The 13,763-nt window shown below is 39.4% G+C and overlaps 1 protein-coding gene across 28 annotated transcripts in view; it reads right to left on the bottom strand.

Annotated features, from left to right (window-relative positions):
* Window positions 1-13,763, bottom strand: part of RBFOX2 (RNA binding fox-1 homolog 2) — a 266,538-nt gene that overhangs the window by 5,803 nt on the left and 246,972 nt on the right. For 10 of the 28 annotated variants that reach the window (XM_082350337.1, XM_082350339.1, XM_082350336.1 and 7 more), the window contains 4 exons: window positions 11,493-11,532; window positions 6,366-6,397; window positions 2,022-2,110; window positions 1,492-1,564 (listed from right to left, as the gene is read on the bottom strand). In XM_082350337.1, the coding sequence (XP_082206463.1) occupies window positions 1,492-1,564; window positions 2,022-2,110; window positions 6,366-6,397; window positions 11,493-11,532 (234 nt within the window). Of the gene's footprint in view, window positions 1-1,491; window positions 1,565-2,021; window positions 2,111-6,365; window positions 6,398-8,551; window positions 8,595-11,492; window positions 11,533-13,763 lie in introns of those variants that run through there. The other 18 variants (XM_082350343.1, XM_082350357.1, XM_082350355.1 and 15 more) reach the window with 5 other exon arrangements.

Here is a 13,763-nt window from a genome sequence, read left to right on the forward strand (position 1 = left end):
TTTACATGAGTTAGCACAGAAGAGAAACTCAATGAAGTTTAAAACCAAGTCTGTAAATAGTTTGATTTTTTAAAAGCATGGGTCTTGTTTACCTTGATTACCTCATTACAAGCGTGACCTAAAGCACACTGCTGATCTTACCTTCTTACCCATTACCTGGCAGTGGAGAACACGTTACTTCTGACCACTATCTCTGTCACATCGCATGTTTGAGATGGTGCTGGATTTAAACCTGAGTTAATCTTTCAACGAATAAAGTCTATTTCCTCTGTAATTTATAAAAAATACCAACCAGGTTGTTTCTTGACATATCTGATTTTTATCTTTATATATATATATATATATATATATATATATATATATATATATATATATATATATATATAAGATATGTAAAACTGGGGTATTAAGTGGGCTTCTTTCCTTTCTTTAATCATAATCTAATGAATTATCTTTTTCAATCAAAAGTTCCCTAGGGACATATCGCTCCTTGGGTCATTCTTTTAGTACAGGACTTATATCACTTGGGCACTAAATAAAACCTCAGGAATTCCCAACACTTCCTTATATCGTACGTCTCTACTTCAGTTCTAAACACTGCCCCCCATACCCCCGCAGGACCCTATTACTTCCTTCCACAGATCTTCATCAGTAGAGATTTAGTGTGGGAAGTAGCAGGCTCTCTCACATCTTTTATGTCTTAACTGTGACCATCGTTCTGCCTCCCTCTCAGACATGGTCATCTGTGTTCCCGGGCCGTTGGCCAGTGACACCGTGGATGGCAGAGAACGTCTGGCACGACGAGGTATCACTGTGGACCGGCCAGTCTTTGCTGAATCCAGTGAGTCCCGTCATTGGCCCGGAGGTGTCCAGGCCAACACAAAAATACTGCAGGGGGGGATTCGAGTTTGGTCAGGGGGATTATTCTAGATGAGCTCTATGGACTTTTTGTATACTTCTAAGAAATATACCATATTTTGCCACGAATGTTATTAATAAAATATCTTTGTAAGGCATTTGTTTGGTGATTTTTAGTACCATCTGCCGGAAGGCTTAGGAATAGCAGGGACATCCTTTGGCATCTGCATTTGAAGCAGACAGGTTAAGTTTTTTGAAAAGTTTGCTGTGAAAACTGGAGAGTCTTGTGCCCCAAGTCTTGGCAAATACCTATCAGTAAAACTCTGCCACAGGTATGCGTCCAGCATCTGAGCCATTATAAAACAGCAGGCTGTTCCCTTCCTTCCTCCCGAACAATGCCGTTACTCAGGGCAGACTGTCACTGCTCATTCCTTTCTCCTGTCCTTAACCAGGCCAGGGGGCTCACACCAGCACACACACAGAAGTGATATGAAATTTCCAGACAGTCCTATTGGTTTTAGTACTTTGGCAATGGAAGAAGGGCTGAATTTATCACCTCCCTAGATCTTCTGTAGTCTGTAGGTAAAAGTCAGAAGTAAAACGTTTGAAAAAATAAAAGGCACATCTACTTACCACAGCGCCAACTCCATAGCTAGCGGCAGGGGCAAGGGCATGGTAGGGGTCGGCCGTGTACACCCTGCCATAACTGGAAAAAGAAATCCAATCAGGGAGATAAAGGAAAGACAGTGACAAAAAAAAAAAAAAAAAAAATTAAGGGGTTTTACTGTGCTAAGGACTTGTAACTTGGAATGTTATTAGGAAACTGGCAGAATGGAAAAAATCCCTCCGTTCTACTCCTAAAGGCAGCAACTGAAAATTTCTGAAGTACTTCTATAAAATGGAAAAGAAGGGCACTGGAGATGAGGAAGAGGGAAATTGGGGTCAAAGCCAGAAACACACAGGAACAAGAGGGAGGGAGGGGAGGAGTGTGAGCCTGTGAGCCGCTGGGTTTTTGGCAGGATAGAGTCCAGGCAGAAGGCCTGTGGAAAACCCAGCTCAGCAGGCAGTCCCGGGGGCTAAGTGCCCTTTTGGAAACGGCGCGGGGAAGGAAAGGGGGTGACGCGGGGCGGCCCGGCGCTCCCCGCCCCCGTCTCGGCACCTACCCGTCGCTATAAGCGGCAGCGGCGGCGGCGGCGGCGGTGGCAGCGGTTGCAGTAGCAGGCTGTGCGTATCTGTAGGCTGCATATCCACCCTACAGGAGAGAGGAGAACTGACTTTACACATGCCTCTCCCCCGGGGGGCAGGCGAGCACACACCCGCCCACACGCAGATGGACGCGGACGCAGACGCAGACACAGACACAGACACGAACACAGACACACCCGTGGGGAGAGAATGTTTCAAACTGCATCAGTCTGCATGTTATTCCTTAGTGTACAATTAAGCTCCGCCCAAGGCAGGGATTTGCTTTGCAATTTGTAATAGTAACAAAAATAAACTACACTGTAGTACCTCTTCTCAAATTTAAGAAATGAAGATATGATTTAAAACATTTTTTTATTGAAATATAGTTGATTTACAATGTTGTGTTAGTTTCAGGTGTAAAGTGATTCAGTTACACATATATATATATCTATATATTTATTCTTTTTTAGATTCTTTTCCATTATAGGTTATTACAAGATATTGAGTATAGTCCCCTGTGCTCTACACTAGAACCTTGTTGGTTATCTATTTTTATATATAATAGTGTGTCTATTGTAATTCCAAACTCCTAATTTATCCCCCCCGCCCCCCCGCAAAATGAAGATATGATTTTGGGTCTGTCTTCGTGGGAACTTTGAACAGGGAAAATATTTACAGGAAGTTGGGAGAACTTTATCTGACAGGAAATGTAAATTATAGATTAAAACATTAAATTTATATGTGTTAACTGCAGATTCTCTGATGCGTACTTGGATTGATCCATTGCTAAGAGACTACAGTATATAAAGAAAGGTCCCATATAAGTGCTATGCTCCATGTGGCCTAGTGCGTTTGCCAAGAGGCTAAGATAATCAAGCGATATTTAGAAGGAAGAACCAGTGTAGATCAGGGGTTGGCAAACCTCCATCTGTGGACCAATGCAGTTGGCCTCCTGTTTTTGCAAGTAGTTGTGACAGAGACCGTATGGCCTATGAAGCCGAAAATCTTTACCACTTGGCTCCCTACAGAAAAAGTTTGCCAAGTCCAATCTATAGTTCAGACTCAGGCAAATCAGATTACAAAGGGCTGTGGACCCTTGGACTAGGTTCAAACAGACCAGGAAGCCCTTCCCTCCCCGCCAAGCCTTTAACTGCATTTATTTTTCTTCCCTAAAAGGTTTTGGGACTTCTTACATCCTAATCTCACAGCAGGTTCTGGAGCTTTTCTTCCAAGGGTTCAAATATCCTCTCAGTCCTAAAGAGTTTCAAACTCCCCTGTCCTGCTATTTTAACCTCAGTTTAGGTGAACCAAATACTCAAAAGGTTTTCTCTGTCAGGGTGAAATACTTCATGAAGTTTTTCAAAGATAATCACAACAACAAATGCCGCATGAGACAGGCTATTTGAAAAAGTGGCAAGCTCTACTTTTCCTTCTTCTTCTTTACCTTTCTAGAATTCATCTATTTTACCTAAACCTAATTCAGGTGTGTACTTCTATTACTGTCATTTCCCCATCAACTATAGGTAAATACAGCTATGTCCATTTGGATGGCACCTCAGCAGCGAGCACAGCATGTTTCGTTTCTGTATATTACTGTGTCCGTTTCTCGTGGACATCTGAAGCTTTCTGGCCTGTGCTTTCTGCTTTCTATTCCTTCAATGTTCAGTTTTTGCTAAACCTACAAAAGAAATTTCAAATTTACTTCTGTATCATTTCTTAGGATTGGAAACAACCATTTTCCAATGGGACCCTTGGTCTTCTTAGCCATCTGACAGGGAAGCTTCTAGCTTGCTGCTTTTACTTCTGTTCAAATCTTATTCTGGAAATAGCTGTGATTTCTTCTTAGAGGTTTCTACAGCTTTTTGTTTATTTCTTACATAATTTATGCCTTCTCTAACTGAAGACACTGCACCACGGGGGGAAAGCTTACTGCTGCTCTTTAAATTTATGCTGCTTAAATTCATCAGAAGCAGCTTCAAACATACATTAAAAAAAAGGCCCCTGATTGGCTTTCAGTGGTTTTGTATTATTCCTTCTTTGTTCTTCAAGTGAATGACTTGGAAAAGTAAACACTGTTTTCTCAATTATAAGTCTTTCCATAGATATTCCTATAAATAAGAAAACTCTAATTAGTATTACCAAACACTGGCAATGAGATGGTAACGGATAGGGCCGTGGCAGGAAGTACCCTCGGGGGCTATCTGTGATCCACATGCTTCCTCTGAATTCTAGCCAGGTCTATGGGAACAGGCAGGCCAGACTGATTTGGGCAAAGCCGTACATCCAGGCGGCAACATACACACTGCCATACATACACACATAAGCATATACATTTATGTATAAACTAACTCAAGTGTCTCTTTACCTTTTAAACTTCTAAAGAAAAAATGAAACAGTAAAAGGATTGTTAAACAAAACAACATGCTAATCATCATAGTTGAAATTTTAAGCTTTATATGAACCTTGAAGGCTCAATTTTTTGGTATCACTAGAGATGGTTCCACTAGTTTAGAATTAAAGTTTGCTAGTGTGAAGTTTACAGAGGGGCCATGTTTAGTAAAACATCTTTGTAAATGAGGATAATGTGGTAAACAAGCATCATGAGGTTTCTCTCTTTAGCAGTCCTTCAAAATCCAAAATAATCTCTAAAAATTGAAAAAGTCAAGGTAATAAAAGCAATTAAAGCCTAATTTATATCTTTCTGAGTAAAACATTTAAAAACTGAAGTTCTATGCCATGGGACAGAGGTATGCATTCTCATAAAAGTACTAACTAGACTCTCAGTTAAGTCTCGGTATGTCAGAGATACTGGGGATTGTATTAAATCATTAAATTTGAGCTGTACTGGACTAATCATGGGGAAAAAAGGAGAGTCTGAATGAGGTTACTGATAGCCATTTCCCCTCAGTTTCCTCAACCTGCAAGAAGCCATCGGAACCTCAGTGGTTTGGGGGTAATGTTATTGTTAATCAAGACAATTTTAAATGGATCAGGCTGTGGAAGGGAAGGCTCCCTCCAAGCAGAAGGAAGTAAAGAACCTATCTGCAGTCCTTTCCTTCTGTTATGAGTGAACGCTGACTCTGGAGTTTGAATTTGATGAGGTTCTCTGCTATTCAAATTCAGGAACACAGGACAGGCATGCAAATATTTTACTGGCAACAAAAGGCTCAAGAAGAGTATCAACAGAATTTTAAGAAAAACTACATTAATTTTTTAGAAAAGCAGATAATATTTCCACATGTCTACTCTTCTGATTACTTTATGATAATGGTGCTATAGAGAGGCCCTTTAAAGGGGAGGGGTCCGTGTTTAGGATGGGCAGGTAATATCGCAATAAACTGATTTGGTAATTCATTGATGACTACCCCAAAGTTAGAAAAATTAAATTGTATGTCATGGATTCCTCCTCTTAGCTGTATTCTTAGTCCAAAGTATTTCTGCTGGTGCTTTAAACTGGTTATTCAACAAAATATCTAACCATAATATAAGCCAATGAACATTCAGATATATTTATTTCTATTCTGGATTTTGGAATGCATAAAGAATCCAGGCTGAGAAACTGTTTTTTCAACTTTCACTTCTATTAGCAAATCTGAAGTTGTTTATGGAACATGAGAACAAAGTGCAGTTTGAAACACCAAGGGTTTCATTGCTGTTTCTTAAGTTTTTCAAAAAGAACAAGGGTGGGGGAGGGGTAGGAGAGACAGGGTTCAGGCGTGGGGAGGGGATATGGCGCCACATTTATTAATCACATTAAGAACTAAGCATGCCAACATCTGGAGCTAGAACAACCAGCAAAATCACCACGTTCAGACTCAGATTGGCTAACTCTATCTATCCCAGCATTCTCTTGGGACAGCGGTTTGCCCTAGGCTCTACCACAAGCTCGGTGAAGTACACAGCCTCAATTACTAGAGCGTGCAGCCACAACGACCTGGTATTACGGAAACAGTCAGTCACCACTTGAGTTAACATTCCAGACCCTAACGACTGGCCCCTCCCCAGCCCAAAGAAGAGTCAATCTCGCCCACCCTAGCCCTGGCCCACACCACAATGTTAATAATTATAACAAGCAGTAACCCATCTGTTATATCAGAGAAGGGAACAGAGACTCCACTGAGAGATTTAGAGTGAGATGTTAACATTTCTTCAGCTGACTGCACAAACAAACAAACAAAAAAAGAGGAGAAATAATTCATTTGGAGATATGAAGTCATGAGATAGCTGATGTGTATTGCTTTTAACCATGCACCGATGCAAAACTGAAGCAACCATTAATAATAAAAATTAAAAAGGACATATGTATTTACACACAATCAGACCTGTTTGATCTGAAGCAGTTTGCAGATTCTATCTGTGTGTGATTTGAAATAAAACAAAAAATGGGGATTAGCATGGCCACAGCACACCCTAATGTCAGAGGGCACACACGGACAGCTTTCTGGAACCTGACAGCTGGATAAATTTGGCATGGCTAAGCCTGGTCCAAATATCCACATGCCCCTTTAAAAATAATTACTTTCTTATTCCTTTGTAATTCATTCTGAATGATTCCTAGTGCTCCCAACTGGGACAGCCCAATGCTATATCACTCCCCAGTTCAACCTTCCTGATTCAGTTCTGACCCGCAGTGCTCACCTGTATGCTTGCCCTCTGTCAACACCCATACATTCTGATCTGGTGTTCTTCTAAAGTATTTCCCATGTGCTATCCTTTCTCATATCCGTTAACACATCCCTGCCTTCAACTTCCAGCTTTTTCAAAGGAAAATGCTGTTACCTTTAAGATCCTTTTGTTGTTGTTGTTGTTAAAGTCTCACTTTTGCATTACCCAATGTCACCTCCTAGGGATTTTCTACTCCACTCTGAACCAATTTTATTGTCTAGTGAACTTTACAGCATTGCCACGCTGACCACATGATTCTTCTGCACAGTTCTGTAGCTGTGTTTTAACTAGAACAAAATGGAAGGGTTCTACGTATCCTCCCTCTTATACCTGACCTTTCCTTGCCTATCCAAGTTTAATCCTCTCTTGTCTTGATTTTCACCTGGCCATTAATTTTATTATTACTTTTTTGTTTTAGGATTTACAATAAAACAGGACTTTGGTGAGCATGTGATGTCAAGACACCTTCTTTCTACCTGGAAGACAATGACATTATGTGACACTGAGGAGAAGAATGTGTATTTCAAGACCAGCAGACAAAATGAAAGCTTGTTCCCTACATGTGATGTATAGATTTATAGAGCAAGGGGAGTTGGGGGGTGGGGGTGGGAGGGTGGGGAGAATGGCAGGTGCGATGCTTCAAATCACTACAGCAGAGCAGAGATCCAGTCCAGCTAGCTTGGGTCTAAGGCTGTGCCTCTGGGAATCACTTTGTCTCTACACGATTCTAACCCCCTCCTTTCCCTCACCTCCTCCCCACTCCGGCTCAGATCCACTGCTCTAGACTGAACTTGTATGAGGAGGGCTCATTAGGAGAACAGAGTTCTTCCGTGGCAATATGGCACCTTTGATTAAATGTGAATAACACAGATGTGAATACAAAACTCATAATAATGATAATATTGTTACTGCTTTTGATTAAGAGACCTATCTACTTGGAAGAGTAGATAAGAAAAATTTTTAAGGAAAATCTTTAAAATTTATCTTATTATTATTAAAATTGGGGTTAAGGAAAGAAATTTTTATGACCAACTTGGTATCTTCCACTTACTACTTTTATGATGGATGAGAGATGATGTTTAATTAACTGACCCTTTCGAACACTACTATTCCACACCTCTCCCAGTCAGCTCGTTTCCCAAAGCTTGCGGGGTAGCCACATAAATAAACTAACTGAATTGTGAAAAGCTGTCTATTGTTTTCTTTTTCCTAGCACCCAGCTCTCAACGAATCTAACAGTGCATCATTATCCAAATGCACTCACTAATCTAGTTTTAAGGTGAAAGGAAAAGAGGGTAAGGGAAATACATGTTTCAATTTTAGAGTCCCAGTAAGTTCTAGATTTTTAAGACAACTTCAAACTTACATAGCAGCACAGCCCAATTACTACTATGATTTCACGACAGGGTCCAATTCAAGATTCAGAGTCCTGTTTAGACGGATTCTACCTTCTCCCTTTTCTCATTTCTTTCACAGTAGTAAGAAAATGTCCCAAATTTCTAAGCTCTCCAAATATAAAAGACCAGTTTAAACACCATGGGATAAATGTGATTGACAAACTAAAAGAGGTGGCAGTGATGGGACAGTGCGTATAACACACCTGGGGCGGATGTGTGGCAATGGGACAGGAGCACTGAATTTTGGAGGAAATGCCCTCTTGTAAGGAACTTGACTGGGTGCACTGCTGAGGTAGCAGGGCTTAGATCACACGCTCACAAGTCTTGCTTGTCCAAAAAAGCCTCTGTTCCCATCTCTAACGTGGAGCTGGAATGGTTAGTATAATTCAATTTTTTCACTGCAATCCACAATCTGATTGATTGGCAGGTCACACTGGCACTCCTACCTGAGGTATTTTAGCGCTAATGATTGGTTCCTGTAAGACTATTCTATAACAGAACACAGGAAGAGCAGTTCAAAAAACACAGCTGTGGAAGGAAAACAATCATACAAAAAAGCCCGCTAAGGGGCCCACCAGCCTTTTCTTTCCTTTGGATGCAAGCATGCTTTTCACAGGATGAGAATTAGGAGCAGTTTGTTATCCCATTAAAAAAGTGAATTAGGGTGAATGATGTCTTTTCTACTGATGAAAAAAAGACGGGGCGGGCAGACACATAATCTATCTGCTACACTCCCAAGTCAGCAAGGGGAGTCTCTTTACAAATCATGGGCACAATTGCTAGATCAGTTCTCCTGAGAGGAATGTGTCACAAAAGACACAGCGAAGAAGAAAATGGCTAGCAGGGATTACGGCCTAAGAGCAGAACAGGGAAAGAGATAACCAAAACAAAAAAACAAACAACCTTCACAGTAAATAGTCTAAATTAATATAACTTAAATAAAACCAGTAACAAACTCTTTTCCCTCATGTTGTCTCTTCAAGCTTGGGTTCAGGGCACTTTTTATACTAGATAAACCCTCCTCTCTTTCTATTTCTAACCTTCTTTTCTGAGGAAACGAGAACTAAACGTATATTGATAGATTTCCACATAAGGGAAAATATACAGAGAGAAACAGAAACAAACTCAAGGTAAAATGATAAGAGGTTTTTGTTGTTGTTTGTTTGTGGGGCAGGGAATATGAAGTTTTAAAAGCTGTATTAAAAATTGCACTAGGCCTCGCTCAACAGTTCCCTCCTCCTGTATTCTTGTTTTTCATTCTTGAGTTCGGGTATTATTTCAGCACTACTTTTTCCTCCAAGTAACTGCTTTAAGATAAGAACTAAGAAATAAAAATACCATTACTATTCAGTCTTTTCATCAACAAGGGGCCACTGGTCAAAAAAATGTTTTGGCAAGGTCACTGAATTACTTCTGTTCAGCTTGATAAGGTGATCCAGTTGGTAAATAAAAAAAAATTCAAGAGTATTTTCTCAACAACTACAGAAAAACCATCTCTCTCTTAATAAAATCATATACTGTAAACTAAGGAAGTGAGAGAACTGTAAACAAATATTTGGTTGGTTGAGTTAACAAGGTGAGAGTAGGCAAATCTTAATAAGGTAGAAGTAGGCCACACTTAGGAAATACCCAAATAAGGAAGATATTTGAGAAAAAAAAAAACTTGACTTAAGAAATAATTCAAGTGGAAGTGTACTCTAACAGACCAGATTTCAAGAAAACAACTTAAATAACATAAAGATGAGTTTCATGAGACTATGGATACTAACGTATATGGGAGAATGTACATGCTAAGAGCATATATAAATACGTATATTTAGAAAAGTGCACTTTGGTGTAAAAGTAGGATTTGTTTCCCAACCCTCAAGTTTCACGGTGAGCACAAGAAAAAAAGATCTTTCATTACCTCTTGAAAACCACTGGAGGAAAGTTGTGGATTTTAATTAAAGTACTAATAGAGGTAATGAAATATGGATTATTTGGGTTTTATGCTTGGCTAAACAAATAATTTAGGTAATCTGGGTAAGTCACACTCTCTCTAAGAAACATATCTGCAAAGTGAGAGCGTTGGACCAAATCATGGCTTAGGTTCCTTCAAGCATGTGTTAAATTAAAGCGTACTTTGAAGGCCTGCTCTAAACAGGCCAGGTGTGTACAACTCACCCACCGAATCTCAGAGGGCTGCTCTATCCTGTCTCTAGTTCCTGCAACACAGAGGGCCTCCAAGTGCATTCTGAAAGTTCATTAACGTTTTCAGATTGCCGAGAATCTCTGGCAGACTGTGGAAACAGTTCATTAAAAAGGTACCCTTATTGACTCTGACTCTGGGGAGGTTAGGGTAGAGAAAGCATTTCCAGACAATTCTACCCTATGCCCAAGGAATCACTTCATGCTGACAAGTTTTTCTCAGGAAATTGTTTCTTAACAATGTGGGTGGTTAGACCAAGCTTGCATTCAGAAAAAGATCTTTGGAGAGAGGTCCTAATAAAAGACTTGCAAAACTCAAAAACTTGACTCTTTTTTGTCAGTTAGATCACTTTGTCCATATTTTAAATAATATGTGACCACCAATCATGGAACTTGAGCTATAGCTAGACTGTTTAAATAATGGATGGTAATAAAGATGTTAGCATGGCTGGTCAAATCAACAAATCTTGTACAATGGTCAAATGTCTGTAAAAGAGTCTAGGTTGCTAATGATGCCACTTGTTTCCCTCTAGCTGGCTCTTAAGGAAAGAGCCCCACTCGCTGTGGACCTTCTGATACAGAAAAGCCTTATGCACTGAGTATGTGGTTTCCTCTTATTCCTACCCACCCTTCACTGGCATCAGTTCCTTATTTCACTTTCACAAGACAATGCTCTCTCCAATTATGTGAAATAGGAAAACACACATTTCAGAAAGCTTCCTGCCATCTACATAAATCAAAGCTCTAATGATCTAAAGAGGGATGTGAAATGAGAAGAAAAGCAGAAAAGGGAAAGAGTTGGTTTCAGGCTAAGCTAGTTCTGTTATTTATGTATGCACATGAGACGACAGTAAGAAAAGACTTTAAACCTGCTGATCATCTCGCAAGTATATTTGTGATACACAGAACATCTGTGGGTGTAGGGAAGGGAAAAGAATATGTCCAGTAGACTGACTCTAGCAATGATCAGGAAACCCAAAGGCTTAGTTTTTGCACCCAGGGGCAAGCGCAGTGGCAGAGAAGCATGCTTGCATTCTTAAATATATAAATATATATATATATATATCCACAAGGAAAATGAAAATAAAAATTAAATTATATTAAAAAAAGAAAAAAAAACCAAACCAAACCAAAGAAACAGAAAAAAAAGGCTGGCTTGTCAGGGGATGGGGTCGAGAAGGCCCCGGTGTGTGTACTTACATAGAGGTCAGCACCGTAAAATCCGTCCTGGTAAACCACACTGCAGAAAATCCACACAAAAACAAAAACAAAAAAACAAAAGAACAGAAACACATTCCGGTTATTGAGGACGGCAGCATGCACATGCGCTCTACACGGGCAGGTGATGTATGAATACGGACCCTGGGCTTGGGGCCGGGGTCAGTCAGCCAGGAGGAGCACAGGGGCACAAGCTCTCTCGGCAGCTCTGGGACAGGCATGGCAGGGGAGGAAGGAAACCCTGGAAGGAACTGCCTGCCAATCTGGTAATTAAAGTAGGATGAAAATACTAAAGCGTATTCCCAGAGGGCCTAACACAGCTATCGAAAATCTGCTGGATTGGAAACACCAACTTTTCATATCTGGAGTATTTTTTAAAAAATAAGTTTGTCCTGAGAGGAAGTTTTTCTTTAAAGAGCACCAAAAGGGGTGTGTGTATGTGTATGTGTGTCTGTGTGTGTGGCGGGGGGGGGGGGGGGGGGGGAGGGCAGTGGTTGTGTAGAGAGGGGTTAACATGAAAAAGAAAAAGAACCCAAAGAATTCCACTAGGGCAGGACCTGTATGCAAAGTATGTTTCAAAATTATGTTTAGTATTTTGTTATCAGTTTCATAGTAACATGTAATTTTTTTTCCTGATATCCATACATCACCTGCTTTTTTACCCTGCACATTAGACATGCGATAAGATTTGGCTGATCACACAAGCATGCAAAGTATTATTATTCAGCATTTTAAGAACCAATGCAACACCTCAGAAAAACAAGTCAATCAATTCTGACCAAAGTAAACAGAGAAATGTAATTAAAAAAAACAAAACAAAACACAACCAAAAATACCCACAATGCATTGCTTTCACAAGCAGAGATAATGAGCTAAAGGTTAAGGTGATTGGTCCAAGGTCCAAGAATTGAAAGGTGCAGTGGGGATCCCAGATAGTAACAATATAATCCAGAGTGGGAGGAGTAATTGGAAGACTTTAAGGGTTCTTTTTTGACCATAAGAATATTCATGGAATTCTGAAAAATTCAACTGATAACTGAGGTTCTGGGCATGACCTGTTTTATTTAAATGAATAAAACTGAGAAGGTAGCTGATTAGGAATAGAAGCGTTTACTCTCTGTTTAGAAAATGAATTTGTATTGAACAAACAAAATACATGACTCTTTTTTTAATCCTAAGCAACACTAAACTATTATAATTAAAATATAGATTTCAAACTTTTTGAGGTATTTTGTGCATATAACTTCCCCAAAACATTATTTTGGGACCAAAAGATATGGAATAGCAGTAGAGAAAAAAGATGACTTTCTTATTCATATTCGTTAAATCAAGATTTGGATATTTAAAATTAGAAGATCTATTTATCATTTATTCACCTAAACAAGCTGGAAATTTTCACCACTACCTTCTCTGCTACCATAAACAAACTAGCAAGTGAGGTTATCAAATTATATTTTTAACTTGAATATGAAAATAACTTATTTTTTATATGTAGTTGGAAAGTTTCTGAATTCTACTCCCAGTGACATTTTGTTGTATTTACTGGATAGTATGATCACACTTTGCAATGCCCCAATTATGCTGTGCCCTTGTATTATACAACAGGCAAATTAAACTCATCCGTGAGGTTCAGTTAGCTGAATTCTGTCCATTTTCACAGTCTCCAACTGCAGTTAAAGTATGATATTAGAAAGTAATCTGCCTCTCAATTGTATTTTAGTAAAAAAGAGACTTGTTCATAATGCGAAGGCTTGCTTATAAAATGCAAAGCACTGATGCCAAGTGGTGATTAATTAGCCTTCAACTATTTCAGTAAGGGGATATAGGCAATGACTGAAAAATATTTCTTCTATAGAGAAGAGTGGTGGCATTAAAAACGAATACATTTTATGCTAAGCTGTATCACTCACTGGGAATATTCACCTAAATTCTAGAAGAATTCCAATATTCCCTATATCAAATGCCACAAGGAGGCTAGAACACAATGATTAATGATAAAATTAGTTTACTAAGCTGAAAAGCAATTTTAGGCCATTCCTCATAAAATACTGGACTTATTCCTTGCCATCTTCCATGTAAACAGGTGGTTTAGTTAATAACAAAGAAAACATGGGAAATTAGTGTTCAATGTAATGCACAGAAATTGATGTGATTAGACATAAAGATAAAATATCTTTGAGCAAATATATACCTGACACAGACTTGGTAGAGAATGGGTTCTCAAGTTTGGCCAATATACTAAAATGACCTATC

This window comes from Balaenoptera borealis (genome assembly GCF_965194805.1).
Source record: "Balaenoptera borealis genome assembly, chromosome: 13".
Classification (NCBI taxonomy): domain Eukaryota; kingdom Metazoa; phylum Chordata; class Mammalia; order Artiodactyla; family Balaenopteridae; genus Balaenoptera; species Balaenoptera borealis.